Genomic DNA, 26,105 nt, shown 5'->3' with positions numbered 1-26,105 from the left:
ATTTATTTCGTTCGGTAAGTTACCATCAGGAAAAATTTCTGGAGAGAACAAAACCTGTGGATGAAGAATGGAGGCTCTTAATGAAAAAGAGAGCAGAGTACGCAAAGGTATAAGGGCAGGCAAAGAAAATCTAAGTAAACTGAAATGACTAGAGTCATCGCATACGGAAGAATGGGATAAAACGCGTTTAACCTTTCGACCACAAGCATCTTTAAGAAATATAGTTCAGGACATCTGGTAATATATACACAGAAATATATGAGATATGTGAGTATGTATTTCACATATATAAAATATATAACTGAAAAAGTTTAATGAAGTGATATTCACCCTGACTATATGTGACGTACTCTGATACTGTACTATTTTATTATATTTCACTTTAATAAAAATATATAATGCTGGTCACAGCCTACTAGACTGATTTCATGACCTACAAGAAGAGAGTGATCTAAGAATAAAAAAACACTGTTAAACCATGCCAATGACTTTGGACTTCACCCTGAAGACAGTAGTTTGGAAAGTACTGAAGGATTAAAGGCAGAAGAATGCCATGATGAAATGTGCATTTTGGAAAGAAGAGCAACACTTTGAAGAATGAACTTGGGTGGATGGATAAAGTTCCAAGACTGACTATATGAAATAAGCTAGGCTTACTGGTTACTCAGGTGAGAAATGAGGACACATGGTAAGTACCCCAAAAGCAGTAACTTCTAAAGGAAGTGGGGAGGGGAGGGGGGTGAGGAAGGAACACTTAAGACAGGAGGTATGCTGGAAAAGGGCAGAATAAGAACCTAATGAGTAAAACTGATAGGACGTGGTAATCAATCATGCAAAGGGCAGATGCTAGGATGACTCCCAAGTTTTTGGCTTAGGGTCTAGGTGAATGGTGGTACCATTCTCCAAGAAAGGAAATAAAGGACAAGTTGTGAGTTTGCTATGCATACTGCTTACCATAGCAATAGGAATCTATTACATACTGAGGATGTGGAAAAAAAATCAAAATCATTATCATTACATTTCCATTCCCCTTACAGACTTTTTTTTTAAACTGTACTTTCTCCTAGGGTCACTTTTTCTATGGTCCATGATTGTTAGATTGTGAAATATAACTTGTTTATACTCTAACTTTCTAAGCTAATTTAAAGTGGTCTCTTTGGCTGCACATTTGATTCTTAGAGACAAAATACAGAATGATTTAGTAAAGGAGCTGCTACTCTAGTGGCAATGAATGAATTCGTCTTCCTCTAGAAGAGATCTCAAGCAGAATTAAGTGTGGTACAATGAAGTGCTCTGAAACATGGCCAAAGTCAGTAATTCTGCTGAGGCTATGACTCTAGGGCGGCTTCTTACTGTTGCAGCAAAACAGCAGTTTCCATCAGTAACATTAGGTAACAGCACAAGCCAACCATCCCTGAGTCAAACCCTAGTCACTCACTGGCTTAAAATCAAGGAAAAAATCCTACTTTACATTTACAGTTATCAGAACTACATCACAGCCATAGCACCCAAAATGAGATGAACATTTTATCTAGTTCAGCATCGCCATCACTGTGGAATCAAATCTCACCCACGTGATATAAAAGCAATTCTAGTCTTAAAAACCCAAGAAATTTTGTGATAACAAAGAATATCTCAAAGTTCTATAACTACAAAATGTTGTTAAGTATTTTTAACATTGCTACGTCTGAGACTGCAATCAACAATTTACGGGGCAAAAAAACAAACAAACAAAAATCCCCCCCCCCAGGGTCAAAACAAAATGGTTAATATACAAATATATAAAATTTAAACCTTATAACTGCAGCTTAAAATGAATCTTACACATTTATACAGCTATTTAATTTCTGATTTTATCAACTCTGAAAAATTGGTCAAGTAATTCTACCTAAAATATCCAGATATAGCTGTCTTTAATAATTAGCCAAAGAGGTAATCCAATTTTTAAAACATCAGAGGTGGGCTTCCCTGGTGGCACAGTGGTTGAGAATCCGCCTGCCAATGCAGGGGACACGGGTTTGAGCCCTGGCCTGGGAGGATCCCACATGCCGCGAAGCGACTAGGCCCGTGAGCCACAACTACTGAGCCTGCGCGTCTGGAGCCTGTGCTCCGCAACAAGAGAGGCCGCAACAGTGAGAGGCCCGCGCACCGCGATGAAGAGTGGCCCCCGCTCGCTGCAACTAGAGAAAGCCCTCGCACAGAAACGAAGACCCAATACAGCCATAAATAAATTAAAAATAAATAAATAAATAAAGTGAATGATTTAAAAAAAAAAAAAATCAGAGGTATTCAGTTTATTTCAATAGAGTAGGAAATTAATCTTATACAGACATTTAAGAGAGCCACATTCAAATTATGAAACAGCCTCTTATTAGCTCTCCAAACTTCAGTTTCTTTTCAAGCTTCAGTTTAACCATCTCTAAAATGGTAATAAAAATATCAACACACAAGGTGGTTGTCATACTTAAAAGAGAAATTGCCTGGCAAATGATAAACACCTCCAACAATGGCAACTTTAAAGGGGCGTTTGTGGCGGTGGAGGACAGGGGGCACTAAGGATGAGTTGTACATCTAGTCTTACAAACTCCAGGATGAAACAGTGTTTCTGGGTCACCATCATTAAATACAATTTAACTATACCCAGCTGCCTACCTTCTCTAACACTGAAGTCAGAGATGAGAAACCTCAGATAGTACAGTACACAGCCTTTTCCCTCGTATCACACTATAAGCATGTAGGGAGGTTGTATTTCCACAAGGCTGGCGTGAGGTCTCTTCAAGCAGAAAACCAAAAAGAGAGATCTTATCTAAAATAGAGTGACTGAACTAAAGCCTGTAAACTAAATCTCTTTCAGGTAAAAGTGGAAGGACTGGGAAATTAAGCAATGAAGCATGGCAGAAAATCAGGACGTGATTTCAAAAGCTAAGGAAGAATGCAGAATTAAAGTAGGGAATTCTGACCCAACTGCTGAGTTCTCCAGGAAGACTCTGTTAAAATGTGGGTAGACAAAGTGTCAAAGCATATCAAACCTGTACCATCAATGGTTTCAAGAATCCACTTCCTAGAACAAGTCTTTAAATCACTATGTTCTGGGCAGAACTGAACATAAGCTGTTGCTCTTCTGTGTACCCGCCTCGTGAGTGAAAAAAATGTAAATTAATACCTTTATTAAAAGTATTACACTACAATGACACACTTCTTCAGAATCTCCCAACAAAAAGCAAAAATAACTGGGAAGGTGTGTGATGATATGAATTAAAGACTACCAAATACTGTTTCAATCAGTACAAAATGTCTAGGCAGGACTCTTCATTTAGGAAGGTATGGGTGTGGGAAAAAGGACAGGACAGGCAAGGGAAGAACTGGAGTTAAATGCAGGGTAGGAACAGAAGGCACAGGTAACCTTTGCTCCAAAAACAGCACAAGGAAAAAACTTCAGCTACAGTGAAAGCCAGAAATTAGGCTCTGGCATTTCCTGGGTGTGAATCAGACATGTTCTTCCATGAGGAAAGGCAAGCCAGCTACTTACCTCTATCTAGTACCCACTGCACCAAGAACAGATTGAAAAAAAAAGCAAACAAACCAAAAGGCTAAATTAGATTTCCTTCACACCAGGCTTTACCAGAGCAGACATGATTTAAAACCAATAACACTAAAAGAAAAAAAAAAATCTCTCCTTGCTTGCTGAAGTTGAAAATCCTGCAGCAGGTAAAAAAGTTATTCATTCCATAATTACAGATAAAAGGCTTAAAATCAGAAGCCTGGTTGAGATCACAGTGGAGCACATTAAGTTAAAATTGAATGAATCAGTGAGTAGTAAAATACTAATTTTTACCTAACTTGCCCTTTTGTGGAAGTGGCAGCAAAAGATAGATGAAGAGAGCAGAAACCTATTCAGTCTCTTAAATGGATCAAGTCAATCTAACTGAGAGGAAAAGCACAGGGAAAGAGGAGGGCAAAAAGGCAGAAGACAAACTTTGAAAATACCACATTTTTTCCCATGGTACATCAAAACAGGGAAATAAGTAAATAATCTACCATCACTTTAAGATATTTTGGGGAAGGTAGCTACCATGGAGAGCAGTGCTATTTCACGTCTATTAAGATATGCTTTTTAAACTAGGCTAATAGCTCAATTTACCAAAGATTCTTAACCAAAAAAATCACTACTCTGAGAGTGGCATGGACATATATACACTACCAAATGTAAAACAGATAGCTAGTGGGAAGCAGCCACATAGCACAGGGAGATCAGCTCGGTGCTTTGTGACCACCTAGAGGGGTGGGATAGGGAGGGTGGGAGGGAGACCCAAGAGGGAGGAGATATGGGGATATACGTGTATGTATAGCTGATTTCACTTTGTTATAAAGAAGAAACTAACACACCATTGTAAAGCAATTATACTCCAATAAAGAAAAAAAAAATCACTACTCTGATAATAAGCAAGACTGGTGTTTTTCCATTTTCCTTCATGTCATTCACCTATATTTTTTACTGCTTCAAATCAAAACATTTTCAACTTTAATAAGAGGTATTAATTCATTGATTATTCTACTACATGCTACGATGCCGTTTATATTTAGTGCATTTGAAAAGTTGAAACTGAGCCCTAATGTTTTACTAAAGTAATATAAAATGTCTTCATTCCTTAATATAAAAGTAAAGCTGAGCCTCGGGAACAACTTCCTGGTAGTAAAAACAGCTTTTCCTCCGCCTTCCCTGTTATGCCTGGTAGTACTGATAACGCCACTATGCAGCCTTCTACACTGAAAAAGATTTTATTGACTCACATTCAATCACAATTCCTGAAAAAAAGCTCCATGGAGACATTACTAGACTTCTAAATTCATTTCTTCACTAATACACGACATTATTTTATCCATGTGCTTTTCCACAGGTTCTGAATCAGTCTCTATGAATTAGAGAAATCAGGCAGTGAGTAAATAAGAAGTAAAAAATTTTATGATTCACTGGTTACTTCTTTAGAACATACCTGTTAAGCTGATGGTTACATGTTTGCATTTTTAAATGCTTACATTTCTTTTTATTAAGTAAAACACCCCAGAGATAGGCAATGTGACACCGTTTTATTTAAAATATGCTCTAGTTCATTTACTCCAACTACGGCTTCAAAAGTACGTTAAATTTAACAGAAGTCACAACAGTTTGAAGGGACTTAATATAATCCTATTGTTTTACCTCCAAAATGAGGAATTCTGGAATAGTACTACACCAAATATTATTCTAAAAGTATGGAATTATACATTTTTTGGTTATATTTTGATATAATTTTACTAATACTTCTTCAGGTAAATGTTTTAAAAGTAACTTTAACATGTTAAAGGGTCTTAAATTATTTACAAACTTAGCATATGCCAAGTAAGGATGGGAAAGCTAAAATAAGCCTTAAAGAATTTATCCTGACTTCCCGGTTGTATAGATGAAAAATGGCATGGGTCACTGACCTACCCATGACCCCACAGCTAAATAGTGACAGCAATGGAACTAAAATCTAGTTTTCTTTCCACGACACCAAATCATTTGGTTCCTTCTTTCCAACTGATTTCTCATCTCTTCAAAAATCTTTTTTGCCATGACAACTTAGCACACCTACGGCAAAATAAAGCATCTCTCTGGATTTTATCTTTAAAATAAATAAAATCTAAAGAGTTGGAAGGATTTAACAAGATATTACACCAAAAGCCTTTTAGTCCAGGAATGGCATATACTAAGCAATCATCAGATGATAATTATTATTACTTTTTACTACAAGGAAGGCAGTGAATTTTTTAAAGTACACATATTAGGCCTTGGATCCATTTGACAAATATTTAACCTGCGTGCTTAACTATCGTTAGTCGTCATGATTTTATACTGTAACTTTACACTATGATTTATGACCCGCTCACAACGACCTTGATTTTTTTTTTCCTCTTGTACTTTTATAGACTGCTATATTGCAATATTTTCAAGTAATAAACTGGTCAGGTTCTCTTAGCCCTAGAGATACAGACATCCTCCACTGACTCACAAGGGATCTTAAAATACGCCCCAAATACAGCTTGAGAAAGACCACAACTTTAAATGGACTCTCCAGTTAAAATCTAGCGGTCTATTACAGTGAATGGTAACAAGTGCAAACTGCTGCCATCCATAAGCCATTTTCTTAAAACCACTCTTGAATCTGGGGGAGGGAGGCAGAAGGTCAGTAAAGGAGCAAACTATTTCTCCTCCTGCAAGTCTTCTGAAGCCTCACCCAGCGATCTGGAAATGAATGAAAGGCTGTGATGGCAAGGATAAATCCCAGATCCCTACGCAGGTCTCCGGGCGCGGGTACAGAGAGGGAAACTACAGTTCACACGCGAGAAACTCAGGGCACAGGGTTTTTTAAATTAAACACACACACACACACGAAAAACTACCCCAAATCATCTTGACTGAAGCACGAACCCACCCACCACCAGTTATAGGAGGGGCAGTTGGCGGGCGGCTGCAGCTCTGGCTGAAGATGCTGGGAGAAAGGCCAGGCCCCAGGCGGGCAGGGCACGCAGAAGACCCGGGGTTCTGCGCGGGAGCGAGGGCAGGTGCGGGCAGGGAACAGGGCGCAGCCAGGGGCGGGCGGCCGGGCGCCGGGCTGCAGGGGCCGGAGGCCGGGGGGCGGCCGTGGCGTTCTCGCGCCTGCACACACTCACCGGCGCGGGGGGCTCGCCTCTCCCCGCCGCTGTTCTCGCGGCCGCCGGCGGCTCTTCCCCCTCCACCTCCGCTTCTTCCCCCTCCGCCTCCTCCTCCTCCTCTAGTCCCGCCGCCGCCACCGCCCAAGCCGGGCTGCGCTCCCCTTCCGCTTCCGGGAGCCAGAGCGCCGGGGCCGGCGGGTTAGGTGTGCGCCGCCCGCGCGGTGGAGCGACCGGCTGTCTCCGCCGCCGCCGCCGCCGCCGCGGTCCCAGCTGGGCGCCCGGGAGCCGCGATGGGAGCCGCCGAGGGCCTAAAGACCAGAAATCGCGCCTCGAGCGCGCGGAGACGCGCCCCGGCAGCGTGCCCTGCCGGACAGCCATCACCCGAACACCCGTCCGTACCTGACGCACCTCGGCGCCGCCGCCCTCCCCGGCTGCCACCTTCCCAGCTCTGCCCACGCTCTCCTCTTCCTTCCACACCATTGTCCCCGCTCTCCTGAGTGACTGGAGAAGGGCCTTTCTTTGAGGATCGCATTTATCCTCCTCCCGTAGTTCGGGAGGGATGCCCCACGGGCCTCTCTACCCCTAACGCGCTCTGGATGTCCTCTGGTACCTTGCTTCAAATTGCAGTCCCCAGCATCAGCATCCTCTGGGAACTTGTTAGAAATGCACCATTTCAGGCCTGCTGAATCAGTATCTGTATTTTAACAAGATCTACAAATGATTCCTACACGTGCACCTTAAAGATTGAAAAGCACTGGCCTCTAGTGAATGGTCTTGCCTACTTCAAGAGCCACAGTTGCCCAAGACATCCATGATTTTTTCCTATTCCTGTCGGCAACCAAAATCCATACTGAAACAAGCTTTACTTAGTGTTTCAGATGCCATCCAAAAGTTGCTGGCTTTCCCATCCCTGCAACCTAGGAAAAATAAATTGACTCTACACTGCAAATAATCCACCTCCCAATCTCAATTCGTATCTTCATCAAACATCAGAGATATGCTAAAACCTTCCCTCTCCCCCCTCACCTCAGCTGAACAATACTTTGGGAAGGTTAAAATGTTTGCAGTAACCTGGAACTAGAGCTTTGTGACTGCATGCCATGGGAGGAATAATGTGTGAATGGAAGAAATATTACCTGCTACATAAAATCTGAACTCTTTATAGAATGGCATTGAAAGCCATTCTCCACAAACTGGTCCCTACCTACCCCTCCAGTCTTACCTCTAACTAAGTTGATTCTTCTGCCCATCCTAGAATGCCGTCCACCTTCCTCTCTGATGATCTTAATTCCATCTGGATTTGGGAGTCAGCTCAAATCCTGCCAGCCCAGAGTTCCCTCTCTCTCAATATCACACACACTGTAGCTTATTTTGGACTCTTATGTTACCTTGTATTACTAGGTAGTTTGAAACATGTTATGTCCTGGTTTCTGAATTAATTACCAATACCTCGCAACCTTAAAATCCTACATCAGTGGTTATCAGCGTGTGGTTCCCACACCAGTCGCATCAGAATCACCTCAGAACTCATGAGAAATCCATATTCCCCAGCTCCACCGGATCAGAAACTTTGTTGGTGAAGCCCAGCAATCTGTATTTTAACAGGCCTTTTAGATGATTCTAATGCATGCTCATTTTAAAATTACTGAGTTAAAATATTATCTGTTAATCCCAAAGGAACTCATTGGTAGGGGTTGATTTGACTATATGCAAGTTTTATTGCTTTTCAGATTGAGAACTAAGCTCCTTCGCTCATGAATAGCTAGGTTTGAAGGTGGTCACACTTGCTTTTGGAAGAATTATCATTGATTTTCATAATGCTTTTGCTGTAGTAGGATTTTTGTAACTGGGTTTGTTTGAAAAGAAAGAAGTAATAATGATAACTAGAAACTTTGAGGGAGAGGAAACATGGAGTTTTGCCCCCTAAACCCTGGTACTGAATAGCATATTCTTTTGCTCTCTCTTAGCATACCCTTGTGAGAGAGAATAAGCTGTGGCAAATGATCTCAACAGGTGCCAAAATGAGACTTAGTTGATGGGCATGTGAATGCACATGACTATTGGAAGTGTACATATTTTTCATGCCTTTTTCTAATGCTAACCTGTTATTAGCCAAATCAGTTCCACAGAGAATTTTCTAAGAAAGGCATAGAAGGAGAGAAGTGTCAGGAAAAACATTCTCAAAATCATGAGTCTTTTTCTCATGGGCAGTACCATCAAGGACCTATCCCTTGCACTGAAGGTCAAGTCATAGTTCTATCATTCATGCTCAACATTGACTGTATTGTCTTGCAACCCATATACTTAGACACCTGTGTTAAAGTGAGAGAATGGGAGGATATGGCATCATATAATCCTTGTGAGGAGCTTTTCTATTTAGTCTAAGGATGGAGAAAAGATATATGTCATGCACTATATTTTCCCTCCAGAATTTTAGTGTTCATGGTGACTGTGACTGACTGAAATGTGATTATTAATCAAACTAATATTTATCTGGGAATAGAAAAAGTAGACGAGGACAAGTAGCATTGCTGCCACTGCCAATTTGGCTTCTCAACAAAGGCACAGTCAGGGCATTTATGTGGACAAACTCAGCCAATGACTGTGCTGCTGTGCCTTGACTGGGGAGGATAGAATTTTATTGCAATTTCCTAAAGTCAGTGAAAGTTCAGTCCAGAGTTTAATCAGTACTGGCAAATAGCCCTTGGCAGCTTTGGGTGGATAGCGTTCTCCACCTGCCCAGCTGGGTACCATGCCCTAAGCACCCACATTTGATGCACATTCATGATTTCTGGGTTGCTTGTAGTCCTCTCCCCCATCTGTTTGGGTGGCAGGGTGCCCATTCCACAACAGTCTAATATTCTAATAGTTATTCTTAACCTCTTTGGGGTTACACATCTCTTTGAGCATCTGCTGAAAGTTGTAGACCCTCTTCCCAACAAGTTACATAATTATATAACATGTACATACAGATGTATACATAAAGTTTCACAAGATACTTCACCTTCCCATGTCCCCAGAGCTGAAGTCATGAACTTCAGGTTAAGAACATAGAGAGTTCTATGTTCCCCAGGACGTAGAGAGTCGGTAAAATAACCCTTCTCCCCCCAAATATCAAGGATAACTCTAAAAAACACTGCATTCTTAGGAGACAGAAGAAAAGCAATGCTAACCAGAGGCATAAACAAAGTGCTATGGGAATGCTAAAGAAGCAGCTGGTAGTGTCAACAGGGTGATTCAGGAGTGGCTTAGTGGAGAAAGTTCTTGCATCAGATAAGTGAGAATAGGATTTTGATTGGGACAGAGGATCCCTCCAGGATGAGGGAAAGTGTAAGCAAAGGCATGGAAGTGTAGAAGTACAAGGGTCTCTCTGATGTGGCTCAAATGTGAAACACATAGAAAGAGAGGAGAATGGAAAGGTAGAACAGAGCCAAATCATGGTGAGCTTCAAAGACAATGAGATTTCCAATGAGGAGCCATTAAGCTTTCAAAGTAGGGTAATAGACTTGCTCTAATCTGGAAAGACTATTTGTGAGGGCAGTGGCTTCATCAAAAGGCAGAGTGGTGGGGCATTTGGAAAAGTTCTAAATATCCTAAACTGGAACCTATGAGTGAAACCACCTGGCTTTGCCTCAACTTTTTAAGGTTGCTTGATGTTTGCTCTAGAGTTTTCTATTAAGTTAAATCAAGATGAACCCAAATACTTACAATTGGTTAGGTGGGGAAATGTATTTCAGTGAGTTTAGCATCTGGGATGCTGAAAGAGTTAAAATCTGTTTGGAATTGAAAGAGGGAAAACCAACTTGGACTGAAAAGAGAAAAAAGCCCTGCCACTAATCAGGCTGGGAGGACAGACACAGATGAAGGCAGCTGCAACGTTAATAGAAAACACTGTTTCTGCCAAGATCAAGCAGCAGTTCGAAATTACAATAACGACCCTCTCTTTGGGTGGTTACTGACCAGTGATGCCCCAGACCACGTGCTATTTTCATTTCTTACTAGGGATACCCAATTGCTCAGTCATCTTGACACCTTCACTTCATGACAACACCCAGTTCCTAGTTAATTGCCTCTTTTTCTAATCGTACCTCAAAACAACAACCAATGCAAAACTGGTCCCTGCTTCCCTTAGACCATCTTCAAAGTCCTTCAGTGACAGCCCAGTTCACAAAAAGATGCCTACCTCTTCCTGCTTGTCTAGCGGAAGACAAGCAGGATGTGCCCTCCCTTTTTCCAAGGCAATAAATCTGCTTTTTTTCATGCTACAGACTTGTTCCCGGTAGTCTTTGGCTGAGTAAGTTTTAAGAACCCATTTGATAATGAAAGCTACCTGTTGTCAGGACTCAAAAGTCAAGGTTCTTCAGGAAAGAGGTCTCCCTTTCTGTGTCAAAGGCACAGCAAAGTAGCTGCCATTCTCAGTAATGAGACTCAGCAGTTTCACACGCGGACTCTTCCAACACGGGAGGAAGTGATGCTTTGGGCAGATCCCCCTGGCCCCTCATCCTTTAGAGAAATACGGATTGAGATAGAAGGTTTTTAAATGCTTTTAAAAACGATTTTTGTGAGTGGTATTTTCAGAAAACAGCTTATTCTAAGTAAATGGGATTAACAGAATTCCAAGACAGAAATAAAATGGGTCTAGAAAGATGATGGCAAGTTCTGCCCTGATTCGATGCAAGGAACATATTAAAAATAGGGCAATTTTGATGATGCCGACCTCTTTGCATGACAGAGAAAGATTGAGTGAGATTTTCATCGAGAGATGTTAGTATAAAGAAAACAGCAAAAAGAGATGGAGAAAACCTCCAAGACAAGACAAGACCATAAAAACAGAGAAGAGGAAGACAAGTTAGAATTGGGAGCTTAAACAAAGTGAAAGGCAGGAGCACCAGTAGAATCAAGAGTTCAAATAGGAGGGTTTTCTTTGGTAGAGAAGAAACAGCTGCTTAATTCTCAAAGTCAGAGCAAAGAGGAGCCAGAGGGTAACCAAGTGGGAAATCTTGAAGGGGAGAGGAGGGAGGCTAAGAGTTAAAATTCAATGGCTTCCATCTTTGTGCAGACACAAGAACAGGAGGTGCTGGGCTATCTGAAAGGGAAAGAAAATAGGGGAATGTTCAGCGCTAGGAAAGGGGATGAAGAGACTAAAAGGGACAGCCCACGTGGCTCATGTGGAGATAATGTTGACTAGGGGGATAAAACAATTTCTGAGTCCTTCAAAGAAAACCCAGATGCCAGAGATAATAAAAATAGTACTTTCTGCTGTTCTGCATAAGAGTACTCATGGCTGTAAAACACTTCAGAGGATTAACTTTTGTTGGTTTCCACATATACTAACTCAACAGACCTGCTTTGGATTCATGGAATCTACATCTAATATAGATGAAAAAAATTGAGGCCACAAGGCATTTCACACCCTGCAGTGTCACAGCAGGAAGCTGTAGCCTTAGGTGGTAAAAAATAATGTAATTGACATGGGTGCACCACCACATAGAGATGCCTGGGAAAATTCCATAGGTAATGCAGGCTCCGAGTGTCACAGTGGAGAAGAGCATAAGGCAAGCAAATGCGTAATTGAGGAATTCAGTGCAAGCGATGGTGAAAGACTGATGAACTATTAGAATGCACTGACCACATCTTGGGTTTATTAAATACCTGTGCTGCTTTGGATAGCAATACCTGCCAAACTGAGAGACATGCACGCTACACACACACACACACACACACACACACACACACACACACACACACACTTCTGTTGATATCTTTGTTCTCTGCTCTCTTAGTCAAGGAGTAACTTTCACTGTAACTGCATTACAAAAACAAAATGTCTGTCCCAAGCTGATACCTGTTCTAGCAAGTGACCCCCTTGTTCCCTTCACCTTTTCCTAGTCCACTTTTGCTGTTTGGGGAGAACCTGGAGATATGACCCTACAGAACCATGTAGGCAATAATGAAATGGTGCCAACCTTAGGTTTAGAAAATCCTGAACCGAGGAATCGTCCTCGGGTCTGAATTTGTGAATACCAGCATTCTGAGAGACTTTTTCCTGAAGCTGTCTCATCATGGTTGTGCTGTCATTCATTACTTGCCACAGAAATCACCAACAGTCATCACTGAAATCTTTTACGGGCATGCTGTAAACATTAAAAGAGCATGTTAAAATTACACCGTGTGCAGCAGCAGCAGCTGATACTGTTTTATGGAGACGATATTAGCGAGCATGCAAAAGTATCACGCTACCACTCCCTCCATCCCTGTTCCTTACAGCTCCCCTGAAGCCTGACGCTGGACCACAATTGTAACTCTTTAATCACAGCAGAGAATCATTCAACATCATTTCCACGGAACCAATCTTATCCCTTAAACTAGGTTTATAGTTAATGATTGTAGATACCTTTTTGTACACTCACCACCCAACTTTCTATTTTAAACATAAGGGCAGGAGGATTTTCTTTGAATTTTCCCAAGGCAGGAAACAACATTTCACCTTTCTTATAGTTCAAGCCAGTGTGCGGGAGTGCACCCTAGGAGTTGTATGACCTGTCTGGCTTCTCTTAGGCTTTGTGTCAAGTGGAATGGGTCTTCTGGCCAGCTGGGACATTGGTCTGTCCTGATTTGTGAAATCTACTCAGAGCTAGCTCAAGACTTATTTGGGTTGTCTCACAAGTCCTGCTTGCTCCCCTGGGATCTCCTCCACTAGCCCACCATAAAGTCAGAAATTTCCACCTCTATACTTGAGAGAGTGAGCTAGATCCAGGAGACATCAGTTAAAATGCAAATAACTTGATAACATGTTGGAAATATTGCTAATTTCCTTAGTAGTGATAACAATATCATTATCTTTATTACGTAGGAAAATATCCTCATTCTTGGGAGATGCATACTGGAGTATTAAGGGTGAAATGTCATGATATCTGTGATTTACTTTTGAATGGTTCAACAATATAAAAATATGTAGTGAGCACACATATACACACATTCATACAGAGAGATAAAGCAAATATGGCAAACAACAATTGTTGAAATAAGGTGGAGGCTATGAAGGTATTCTTGGATCTATTTTTTCCAACTTCTTGGTATGTTTGAAAATCTTCATAATGAAAAAGTGGAAAAAAATGCAGGCTCCCAAACATATCTCAGACCTAGTGAATCGGATGCCCTGGGTGTGAAACCAAAAACGCATCGCTTGTGAGCACCCAAAGTAAGTTTTAGGCACACTAAAATATGAGAGTTATTGAATTACAGTGCTAAATGCTAATGGAAGCATACATGCAATAGGTATATGAGAAAAAGAGGAAATGATTTGGGGGAGAAAAATCAACTCAATTAAACACCTCTATTTCCTGTGGGCAAAAAAGTGCAATTTAGTTAACTGGGCGAGAGCAATGCTACTCATAAATTGCATGAAAATGAAATTTAAAGAACTTAAAAGAGAGTTTTGGTGGAGAACAACGGGAGGATCAAGAAGGTCTGGGAGAACAGCATGATGTTCTTGTTCTAGAAGAAGTCTGAGCAAGTGTTCAGAATTCCTGTGACCAGAATTCTGCAGTGGTTCCCACCTACTCATTATCTGCCCTGGTGGCAAAATCACTGGTGGAGCTTTAAAAAATATATCGACTATTACCTGCTGTACCCAACCCCTACCTCCAACTATTAGAACAGAATTTCTGTATTTAAAATGCTCATGGATAATTCTAATACACAGCCAAGGTTAAGAAGTAGTTACCTGGACAATGAAACCCGAACTCTCTAGTCAGTAAATTCTGTCTCCTCCAGGACGGGAAGCTGTCAGAGCCATCTTGGTACCTCAGTGGGTCAGCTCAGTGCCTGACGCTTAATCCATTCTAAATAGATGTTAACTGGATGAATACACTGATGAGCTACATAGATGAATGGACATGAATTAGGAGCCCTGGGCAATTGTAGATAACTTGAATATCCTAAAATCAAGGTGAGAGAGGGAAGGGAGCTCAAGGGTGAGGCAGAAAGGAGGAAAAGTAGACACCAAAGAAAATTCCACCTGCTTTGCCATTTTCCTTAGAGCTATGCCAGGACTCATGATCTCCTTTGCAGACGAACAGGAGAGTGAAGGACGTAAAGCCTCTTTTTTCGATCTCTGCACATGGGGGAGCCCCTTCCATGGTAGGTTCACACTGTGTTCTCATGGTCCTGAAAAGCTCCAGGATATTATTTTTTTAACGCTCAAAGATTACTAAATCCCATGGATCCCAGGGCCCCTGATGGAGGCATCCTTTTAGTGTCTTACTTGAACTGCTGTAAGATGTAAAATCTGTGTATCCATTTAAATATTTATCTATTTCTTGCTTGAGGTTTGGGCAGGATGCAGGTTTCCTTTAGCAATGGAATTGTGACTTATAAAGAAGCATGTACTGGAAACTCTTGTTCTTTGTGTATTGAACATAAATAGGTGTGTTTCCCTTAGCTGGTAGACAAGAGGAAATTGTGATCATTTCCTTGAGAAACATTAACCCAAGTCCCCACCCAGAGATGGGTCATTGGTGATTGTATCTTTTGGATGAAAGGAGGAGGAACAAAACAAAATAGGAGAGAGGAAGGCAATAAAATGAAAATCTGAGCTCTCTCCCAGATATGTGGGTGGATAAGTGGGGCCTGGCTTTGGAAAACTAGTATTTCAGGAAAGTCCATTCCTTTGCTCAAGGTATTATTACTCACCCACTTCAACATTGCCAACTCCTGAATGTGAACAGTAGATTAAACAAGGTGAAGAGGACCCACGGATGTATACTTAAAACTTGTCCTCTGTTCCTGACATGGAAATGTGACTTTCTTGAGATTCAGGCAGAAGAGGTTTGTGCACATGATTTCCAAGCTTTCTTCCAGCTCTTCTGGCCTCCATGCTTTCTCTCCATTCCAATTGACCAGCCCCACTGTTAAAATTTTTGGCTCATGGAAATCTTGTAGAAGCTGAGGAAAATTCTGGAGATCTCCCCTGAAGTATGTCCATATCCACAATATTTGTGCACACTTCAGGTGGGTCATGAGTCCCTCTGAAGCTACTGTTGTAAATCCTTACCATCTAATCTGCTCCCCATGGCCTACCAAATACATGCTTAAGACCTGTTGGCTGCCTTTCAAAGCGCCCCACGCTATGTACCCTACCTATCCTTTCAAGAGCATCTCCCAAAATTCATTTATTTAGCTTTACAGGTATTAAACATCTATTCCTTACAAAACATTAAAGTTATACATTGTAGGCATAGGTGTATGTTCATGTATACATGCAAATATATAAATCTCAAAATATATAAATACATAATACTATAATATATACAGAAATATATCTGATATATCTAATAATACACTACAATAATGTAATATATAAAATATAAAACATATTAGAAATGGAAGAATAACAAAGATGTATAATATACAGGACTTGCTCACTGTTATTGCTTTATAATTTGCATATATTATCTCTGCTACTATATTATAAGCTACAAGCTAGGGGGAAATGTGTTTTATCTATCTTTGGTTATCCGAGGGTCCTAAGAATAGTGTCATGTATAGAATAAATGATCAGTAAAAATTCAGAGAACACATAACATTCTTAATTAGGAATTAAATTGACAGGTTAAGGAGACTATGTACACCAATAGCTTTGATAAATTCTCAAAGCTAAGTTAACCACCCTCTGTAGGGAATACTTAATGCCAACTTCCTAGAATAGAGATAAAATATATGGGAAAAAACAGCTCTAAAAACTTTTGTAAAAACAAACCAGAATCCTATATGGAGAGAAGAGTAACCATAGAGCAATTTATATAGAATATCATGCTTGTAATTAAAAACTCAGCTTTATTGTCACCCTTTCAGAAACTATTCAGTCTAAGGTAACTAATTTCTAGCACACTCCTCTATTTTCATTCTTTGCATATCACTTATAACCATCTGATATTTTTCCTTTTCAGCTGATTGATTGATGAATTGATTGATTTTCAGATTGCTTGTCTCCTCCCACCAGAATGTGAGCTCTATAGGACCAGGGACCTTGTGTGACTTGTTTCCTTGCTATAGACACAACTATACACCTAGAGCTATATCTTGCACAAAGCTGGTGGACAAATAAATACCTGCCAAATAAAGGAACACATTCACAAAAATAATACTGTGTATTATCTATGGATGTTTATGTACCTTTGCAAAATATAAAAGGTATTAGAAGTGTAAACAAGAATCTTTGGGGGTGGGGTAAGTATTGAGCAGTCAGAGTCTTGGAGGATAGAACTCAGCACGGTAGTTAAAGGAGACTTTACTTACATGAGAAATGGTTTATTTCTTTAAGAAAATAGACAAGAAGCGCGAGATGACAAACATTAACTATTCTGGTGGTGAGAATTTGAGTGTCTGTTATATTACTTTTTGTACTTTTCTCTATCTTTTAAATTTCTTAAAACAATTTTTTTTAAAAGGTCTGAATAGAGAAGAGTGAATTTATCCTAGCTTTACAGGATCTAAAGCTCTGATGTGCTGTTACCTACACTTGATCATCACAGTAATTCTGAAGTAATTATTACCAGCCTTATTTTTTACAGGAGGAAAATGAGACCAAGCTTGATAAGGGGGCTTGCTGATAAAGGCAATGCTTGGCTGAGAACCTGACCTAGGGATGATTTCTCTTTCAAGAGATAACATCACTGCCCCATCAAACATGAGGGCTAGACCAGAGGTAAAAAAAAATTAGTTTTGAGACCAATAGGCAAGAGACCTAGAAGAGTTAAATCTAAATTGATGAACAACAAATAGGTAAATATTTTAATACAAATAGAAAATATGCCTCACATGATCTCAGGCAAGTTGCTTAAAATTTTAAGGCTTGTTTTCCTCTCCTATAAAATAGGGTATTTACTTACCTCATTTGATTCTTTTTTTTTTTTTTTTTTTGCATTGGGTCTTAGTTGCAGCTCACGGGCTCCTTAGTTGTGGCTCGCCGGCTCCTTAGTTGCAGTACATGGGCTCCTTAGTTGCAGCAGGCAGGCTCCTTAGTTGTGGCTCCAGGGCTCCTTAGTTGTGGCTTGCCAGCTCCTTAGTTGTGGCATGAGAAGTCTTAGTTGCAGCATGCATGTGGGATCTAGTTCCCTGACCAGGGATCGAACCCAACCCCCTGCATTGGGAGCGTGGAGTCTTATCCACTGCCCCACCAGGGAAGTCCCATTACCTCATTTGCTTCTTGTGAGCATTGTATAATTTATGTATTTAAGTATGACATAAATTATATAATATATATATAAAAGACCCAGTGTAGTATCTGGCACTTAATAGATTGTTCAGTATTTGTGTGTTTCCTCTCAGTTTCTTATGCTGCCATGTATTATGTTGAACAGTTAGAAATTGCCTTTCTTTTTTAATGAAAATTATTGAATATGGACAATTTTGTGAGGTTCATGCTGCTACTCTTCGAATGTGACCTCTGATAACAACCATCAGCTACCTCATCTTGAATTCACACATGAGGGAAGGGCAGAGCAGAGTTTGAATAAAACTGATGATTGTTTGGGGCTTGGGCTGGAGAGTCTATTTGCAAGGATAGATAAAAGGGATTTGCAAGTGTGTGAGGAGGAGAAGGATAGTCCAATTGGCAGAGAAGGGTTTACATAATCAGGGTTAGGCAATTGCAAGCTAGACAGCTGCTCAATAGCTTTTGGCACCAAAATATATTGACCAGCTGGGATATCATTAATGCTTAACAGTTTTATCCTCATGACCATACCTTGGCCAATTAGGTTGTCTTTGACCACCGAAGGGTATGATATATTCTGATGTAAATGCCACATGTGTATCTGTGTAGCACGTATCCTGTTGCTTTGATGTGTTGTAGAATATACACTAAATATAAATGCATTCGCTTCTTCAGAACACAAGGTTAAATGGTGTGATTAAAGAGGAATAGAATTTAAATAGGCATTAATTTCTTTTAAAAAACAATTATTATTCTGAGAAATACTTTTTTTGTATATTCTGAAAGTACAGGGATTCAAATAAAATTATTTTTAAGATGAATTTTTAAAGAATGAGTTTAGAAAAGAAATATGGGTAAGGAAAGCCAGTTCTGCACGTTTTTCATACAAATAAATACAGACAGGAGAAATGTAATGACTAAAAGACAGTGATTGAAGGACCTTAACAGTAAGCTATTTGCTGTGTTAAAAGAAACACTTGGACCAGTGTCATTAGCCTATGAAGCCATTTCAGAAATGCTCTTACTAGGTAATTTCCCAATAGTGTCTTTAAATTATGGGACAGGCAAAACAAACAAGGACAAAGTATAAGACAATTGAATGCCACAACATTTCCCAGAAGCTTCATACACTAAAATTTAATACGTTAAAATATTTGGAATATTTTCGGAATTTGCAACTGTGACATTGGCAAATAAAATTTGTAATACGGAGTTTTTATACAGTAGCAAAAACACAGTCATTCAAACACAGAACCCTTACTAAACAACCTAATCCAAAATGCATGTGGATAAGGATTTCACCTGTAAATTGTTTTTTAAATTTTAAATCATTTGCAGTTTATTTAATTTGACAGCTACTGGAATTCCTTGGTCACTTGCATTAGCATTTCTGGATTGACCTTTAAACCTGGTACTGGTCATATATTTTTCCTTCCCCATAATTTAAGTACTAGTTTGGCTACTGATGATTGTCCCTTATCCCTATGTAAACCACTAAAAGTAACGTCAGTGTTCCTTCTTCAAAGCTGGAGATCTGACATCAAGAATTTCATATGGGGAGCATCAAAAATAAGGAGGCAACCAAACAAGTTACTCCTTCTATCTATGGAACTACTTAATCATCTGATAGAAGTCAAATAAAACACGGCCTGAGGGCAAAGGCAGCTATAAGTATGAGGAATCCTTTCTACAAATACCATACAGATATGTATATATACATGCATATATACATATATGTATAAATATATACATATAGTTTTTTGCTAATGCTTTGACAAGCTATTAAAGAAACCCATTTTTATGGTCTAGTTTCTTTTCCTTCTTCAGATGGAAGGCTTTTACCAAAACTTGTAGACAATAGATCATGTAATATTAGTACTGGAAAGGACCTTAGCAATCATCTAGTTCAAGTCCCTCCTTTATGGATGAAAAATGTAAGGGGGAGAAAGCTTCTGTAACTTGTTAACATCCTATAGCCAGTTAGCGGCAGAGTCAAGACCAGATCCCAAATGTGCACCGGTAACTAGATGAATGCCATGACCTCTAAATCGTTCTTACTTTGTAAACCACATTTCTCTTAAAATATTACATACCCACTTAACATTTCAGACTGAATAACCAGCAACTTTGCTGATAATAGTGGGATGGCTTTTTTTATGTTGAAAGTCCTGGGATAAAGGGATCCTGGACGTGAAATTCTGCCTGAAAGCCAGCCTGTTCGGGGTGGCCATGCTGTTGCTCTGGCTTCGCCTTGCACTGACACCCCTCCACCAGCATCACCAGCTTGACCACGGGGGCCAGGCCAGTGCAGTTGAGCTGCAAGTGCGTCGTGGTGAACTTGGCAGGCAGGCAGTGGGAGCAGAAGGTGTAGGGGCGCTGCGCAGCTTCAGGAGAACGAACAGACCCGCATTTTCCAAAGCAAAGGTTGTTCTGTACAACCACTTTCTCACAGTCTTCATGGGTGATAGTCTAAAAGGCAAACACATCTCCATTAAATCATCTTGAGTCATTTCTTTACCATACATGATGCCGAAGCTATAGACTGTAAGCGAGGATAACTTAGACTAAAATTTAAAAGTCTTTCCAGGGACTTCCCTGGCAGACCAGTGGTTAAGACTTCACACACCCAATACAGGGGGCACAGGTTCGATCCCTGGTCAGGGAACTAAGATCCCATGTGCAGTGCAGTGGCCAAAAAAAAAAAAAAAAAAAAAAAGATTTAAAAATCTTTCCAATGTTGGATACAGTTTGCAATAATCAAGTGATGGTATCTTAAGAGCATGGAGCTACCTTAACTAAATTTTTTTATTGGATACATTAATAAATTAGCCTGTAGGAAATACCTAAGGTAATATGAAAATATTTTACTGTACACTTAAACGCCAAGCTCTAAGAAATTTTGTCTAACTGGGTGTTACCTGTCTGAAAATTCTAATGGCTAGCTTCTTATAAGTAATGTGCCTTGCCCTTCTACTCTTCACAGTGCATTGTACAAAATAAATTCTCAATACATGTTTGTTCAATTGCTCATAGAATAGATCAGAACATCCAGAGTTTAATTCTGTCCTATTTTACAGTGCTTATAGTACATTCAAATCTATTAAGTTGCATGGAGCAAAGTTGCAGCACCTGTCCCTCTAAATTATCATGCATGACATCATCTTTGCCTCTCCCATAACCCCATACGCCTAGCTTTATGTGCCCTTCAAAATATATGAGACAAACACCTTATTTTTAATTTAATTAGCGATAAATTCAAAATAAGAGTTCAAAGGAAATTTGATTGCCCAATTCTTAGGAGCAATTTTCTAATTATACATGGGCCAACAAAGCAGTCATTATTATTTGATCATTGACTTGTTGTTTCTACATATCCTTGCCTTTTCAGAATACTTAACTGCCTTGCACAGTCAATTACCTTATAATACTGCCTGCTTAATTGGGTAGCTTTACTGGACTGTAAAATTTTACTCTATCCTGCATTGCTTTTGGTTCAGTATCTTTGTGTTTAAGGACCTGATGCAATTTCTCAATTTTAATTTAACATTTGGAGTGTGGGCTTTGCCAGGACTGACTGGAGGCAGTAGATAGTAGAATGCTCCTTTGTCTTAATAGTGTGGAATCAATCATAATAGCTGCAAATCAGCCAACACAACATGAACTGGGAAACAGGCATTTCTAAGAGGAGGAAATGTGATTTCACATCAAGATTACTTTTTGAAAGCTTATGAGAAAATACGTTACATTAAATCATTTTTGTGACAGTAATGCTAGAACTAACATGGCAACTTCTGCCTGACAACCTCAACATATTTTATAGACCTATGAAGTAGTTAGGTGTGAAATACGGGGGTTAAGACCATCCTACATGCATGTTTGGGGAGGAATCCAATGTATCCCATCTTATCTACAGATGGAATCCACCTGCTCATCCATATCCTAAGAGAGTGTAGAGATGTAGCTAGAGAGAAGTTCTAGTGATTGCTCTAAATTCCCAATTTCCTAACTGGGGTTACAGTCAATGATCTCTCCAGATAAGACCACCTCGATGTAAAAATAAATAAAACCCCATAAAACAAAGCTCTATGCCATCAGTATGAATGATTACTATTATTAGCAGTACCATCATACCATTCTTGTAGCATTTCCAAGGTTGGAAGGAAATTTAGAGAGTATGATCATACTTTGCCAAATCCACTGATGAAGGCCCAAGGACCAAATCTGGGAATGAGGTGAGACTCAGGCTCCTGGCACGTTCGTCCCCTACTTTCCACCCGTCCCAGCTGTCCACCCCCTCCTGAAAACCTGGATCCCCTTCCCCACCCAGAACAAATACCTGGCTGAAGGGCACCGTCCTACAGGTCTCCCGATGCACTTCATGGCTTTTGATGGGCAGGATGATCCCCTGAGAAGCTGGACTCATTCTGAACATGAAATGGTGCCAGAATTTCTTGGCTTCTTCCCGAAGAGGAGATTTCTCCACTGGCATCCCATCCTCTGGTTGAGTGAGACCCTGGGTCCCAGGGAAGAATTGCTCACTGACTGAGCCCTGGGGTGGGTGCAGCTCTCTCTCAGGCTTCTTCCAGAACCTCCCAAACCTGGACAGCATCTTTTCTCTCTGCCTCTGGCCTTCCCCTGCAGTGCTGGCACCTATTAGGTGTGGCACTGCCACAAACAGATCTGGCTTCTCCTCAGCTTCCTCATGGTTGCCCAAGGACAGCTCTCTGCGATGCCTTTCTAGGAGCAAGAGAGAAACAGAATTCTGACTCTGGCGGCCATCCCCGTGCCTTGCAGCCTTCCCTAGAGGCAGAAGCAGCAGCAGCTGAAGAAAGGGAAGATGCATGCTGTCGGGGCCGAAGCTTCTTGCAGATTCACAGATGGTGAGGCCCCAAAAGACGTTCACTCTCTGCAGGACTGTGAACAGGGAGATGCTATATATAGATACCTGCCTTGTGGGATGGGAAGGCAGGTGGTCAGTAGCCAGGCAGAGTAAACACATTCCTTGTTTGCTTGAATTATGTAGTGCTAATGGTGTCCTGCCTTCATTTTGGTTTTGTGTATTTTAGAAGGCCTCAGTGAAAGCCGGGGACCCAGGGGGTAATTAGCTGACACTTTATCGTCTGAGATTTAAAGAGCAGTATTAGTGAAAACAACACATTCTTTGCCCCGGATTTCCCATCACTGTTTGTTAGAAGGACCAGAGTCAGGTAACATTTGTGGTGCATCTGCTTTGTGCTGGGATAGAACAGACATGTTTTAAAGAGAGAAGTATATCAGATAAAAATTAACACATACATTTCGCCAAAGATCAGGCTGTTAGGCTCTACACACACACACACACACACACAGAAGCAGCCAAAGAAGTATATAAAAGTTGTAAGAAAGGGAAAGGAAAAAATAGAGGGATGTTAAGTTCGTTGAGCAGAGGACATTCCCTGTTACTGAGATGTGGTTAGGGTTGTTGATTTTTGCATAGTAACAGTAAAGGGAGTATATTCTCCTTTTCCACACATGGAAACTCACAATTCCAAGTAATCCCCTCACCTTAAGAATCAAATACTTGGTGCTAAATTTCACAACTGGTCAACCATCAGATAAGCTTTTTCAATTGTTCACAAATTTCTCAACAGGATCCTAAGTAATAGACTGACAGCTCATTAGCCCTCACTGAGGATGGGGAAGTGTCTTTCCCTCAAGCCACCCTATTGACTTTTTTTTTTTAATTTCTCTAAACAAAGAGCCAGACTTGAGAACGTGGATTCTAAGAACCAGGTTTGATAGCTCTGGGCATGAAGCTGGCTGGTCCATTCTTTACCTTACAGAATCCACATCATCTTTATTCTGCAGTAATTGATGACCAGGTTAAATAAAGATGAAGGCAAACATGACTCTTCAGGGATCAAAGGAAAATTTGTTAGATGACTATCATTCAAAAATGTTATAAATCAGATGAGGGTATGAGAAAGGAACATATCCACAAAAATGGAACCCCAGAATTGAGTTCAATCTACCCTCTACACTAACTGAACAGTATTTCCATTGGGAATTGACTCAGTACTTGTTTGTATTTCTCCCCTTTTAATTTAATCACCATATTGTTTGCTTTCAGTAACACACATAGCCTGGAACATGCCCCTCCCTTTTTTTCAGTACCGATTAATCTTTCTTTCCAAGAAGTGACCCATTCGAATATTTTTTTCAGACACTAATCTTCTTCTTAATAGTCAGGCATGATTTCTGTGAGACAAAGCGTCAAGTCCTTTTACCTACAATAATGAATTATTTTTAAATGAACCATCATTTTTCCAGAAATCTATCAGAAGAGATATATTTTACTTGTACCAAGTACCCATAGAACCTGTGCTAGTATTACTTAAGGTACAGTTGATTCATACTAAATGAACATTAGTATTTGCCATTTCTTTCAAAATGTTTTTTTAAAAATTGCCTGCTGTTTGAATTTCTTAATTTCCCTCAGCCATCCAATGCAATAGGCCTTCCAGAGCTAGCCACTCTAAATATAAATTACATAATTTATATTAGCTGACCACTTAATTATAAATATGGTGTGGGAGCTAACTATGATATGTTTCCTGATTCCTTTTAGACTTTACTTTTCTGTGCCTGAAGTTCCATTGCCATCAATCACAGTTTTTCCCCAGACTGAAGACTATTCTAGAAATTCTACTCGGGGTCTCAGGTTGCTTGTCTCTGAACATAAGGTACAATTCAGATAATTTCTTTTGAATTAAAATTTGTAGAAGACTCACTTTGTGGGCCAAGCATCATATTAGATACTAGAATATGATAGAAAATGATGAAAACTTACTTCCTGCCCTCAAGTAGTCTAGTGGTATCACACATTTTATAACTTTATTAAATTAGCTGTAGGGATGTCAGTTATGCATATTTATCCTTTCCTTAGTCCTAAACCCCTCTTCTTCTGATACTAATTTTGGTGTTTATAAATGTCATTTAAAAATTACTCATGGAGCATTTCCTTTTGCTGTTCTGTCATTCCTGTTGAGAAAATGTGCAAATATCTTGAAGGGTAAATCTAGCAAAGTAAAGCCTTCTGTGACGAGTACTATGGTACAGAAGTCTATCTTCAACCCCTGCCTTTTACAGTTAAGGGCAGATGACATTCTCCTTTCACCACTGTGTCCTTACATCAGTTCTAAAGCTGTGTCTGTGGTACATTATAGTTTACTCTTAAAAACATAAACATTTTGGTGTGGGTCTTCAGTCATACAAGCATACAGTGACCTCCCAATTTGGATGAGGCCAAATGGAGATATAGGTGTGGAGGGGGTCTCCAGACACAGCAGGGAGCCGCTGTGTGGAGAGAGCACCACAAATTGCTGGTGTCCTTAGTACCAAATGCCACAGCGGAAGGCAGGCCTGAGCTTTCATGAGCCCAAGCCTGCCTAAATCCGCCTTCTGGGACCACCTCAAGTCTTCGTGCAAGCCAGAGGGTCCAATCTCATCCTTCATTCTTTCTGATTTACAATTCATTCTCGGCATGATCTGAACTCTGAGTTCAACTTGACCTGGCTTCCTAGGCACTAGGATGTCTTCAGGGCTGGGTGGAGCTCCCAGTGTGCCTGTGAGACAACAGTAACAGCTATGTTTTCCTGTCCCTCTTACAGACTCTCAGGAAGGAGCTAAAAGAAGTCCAGTACTCTCTAAGGGGAAACAGAGAAACTCAGTTCTTCTGTAAAAACCCCAGACCTAAATCAACAAAAGGTGAGAGGCAGCGTTGGGGTAGGAGATAGGCATTAGAGTTAAAACTGGGAGACAGAAAGGGGAATTTGGGCTGATGGCTTTGTGGAAGAAATCTGTCTAGGGTACATGCCATTGCCTCAAAACTCTCTTTTCAAAATAGAGAATAGCCACAGGACCATGGGTGTTTAGATTATTTAAAAAGAACTCAAAAGAAGGCAAAATCTTTCTCTTCTTTTCCAAAGGACAAGGAAGACAGCAAATTAGGGTACGTGGTTTCCCCTTAAACCCTTTATCCTGATTTAGTTTAGTAAATTATTTAAAACATAGCTCTCTCTCCCTCTCCACCCCCCTCCTTTCCACTTTCTATGGAAAGAAAACATTAGGAAGGCCTCCTTCCCCAAAGCTACTTCACTTATTGAACTCATGGATACACTCATTCATACAGCATATATTTGAGTGCCAACTCTGTGCTAGGTCCTGAGGATAA

At 40.3% G+C, this 26,105-nt stretch overlaps 2 protein-coding genes across 5 annotated transcripts in view; both read right to left on the bottom strand.

Annotated features, from left to right (window-relative positions):
- ZDHHC21 (zinc finger DHHC-type palmitoyltransferase 21) overlaps positions 1–13,520 on the bottom strand; it is a 77,249-nt gene extending 63,729 nt beyond the window's left edge. For 2 of the 4 annotated variants that reach the window (XM_036855618.1, XM_036855622.1), the window contains exon 1: positions 6,694–6,768. The gene's annotated coding sequence lies outside the window, so the exon portion shown is untranslated. Of the gene's footprint in view, positions 1–6,693; positions 6,769–12,641 lie in introns of those variants that run through there. The other 2 variants (XM_036855619.1, XM_036855621.1) reach the window with 2 other exon arrangements.
- Positions 13,521–18,703: 5,183 nt separating this feature from the next.
- On the bottom strand, positions 18,704–22,785 carry CER1 (cerberus 1, DAN family BMP antagonist). The gene is made up of 2 exons (XM_036855883.1): positions 22,230–22,785; positions 18,704–20,362 (listed from the first exon to the last, which is right to left on the bottom strand). The coding sequence occupies exons 1-2, from the start codon at positions 22,734–22,736 to the stop codon at positions 20,048–20,050; spliced, it is 822 nt and encodes a 273-aa protein (XP_036711778.1). The 5' UTR covers positions 22,737–22,785; the 3' UTR covers positions 18,704–20,047.
- Positions 22,786–26,105: the final 3,320 nt, after the last annotated feature.

Source organism: Balaenoptera musculus, chromosome 6 (genome assembly GCF_009873245.2).
Source record: "Balaenoptera musculus isolate JJ_BM4_2016_0621 chromosome 6, mBalMus1.pri.v3, whole genome shotgun sequence".
Lineage (NCBI taxonomy): Eukaryota > Metazoa > Chordata > Mammalia > Artiodactyla > Balaenopteridae > Balaenoptera > Balaenoptera musculus.
Note: the sequence above shows the minus strand (reverse complement) of the source record. Positions and strands in the feature narration are given on the sequence as shown.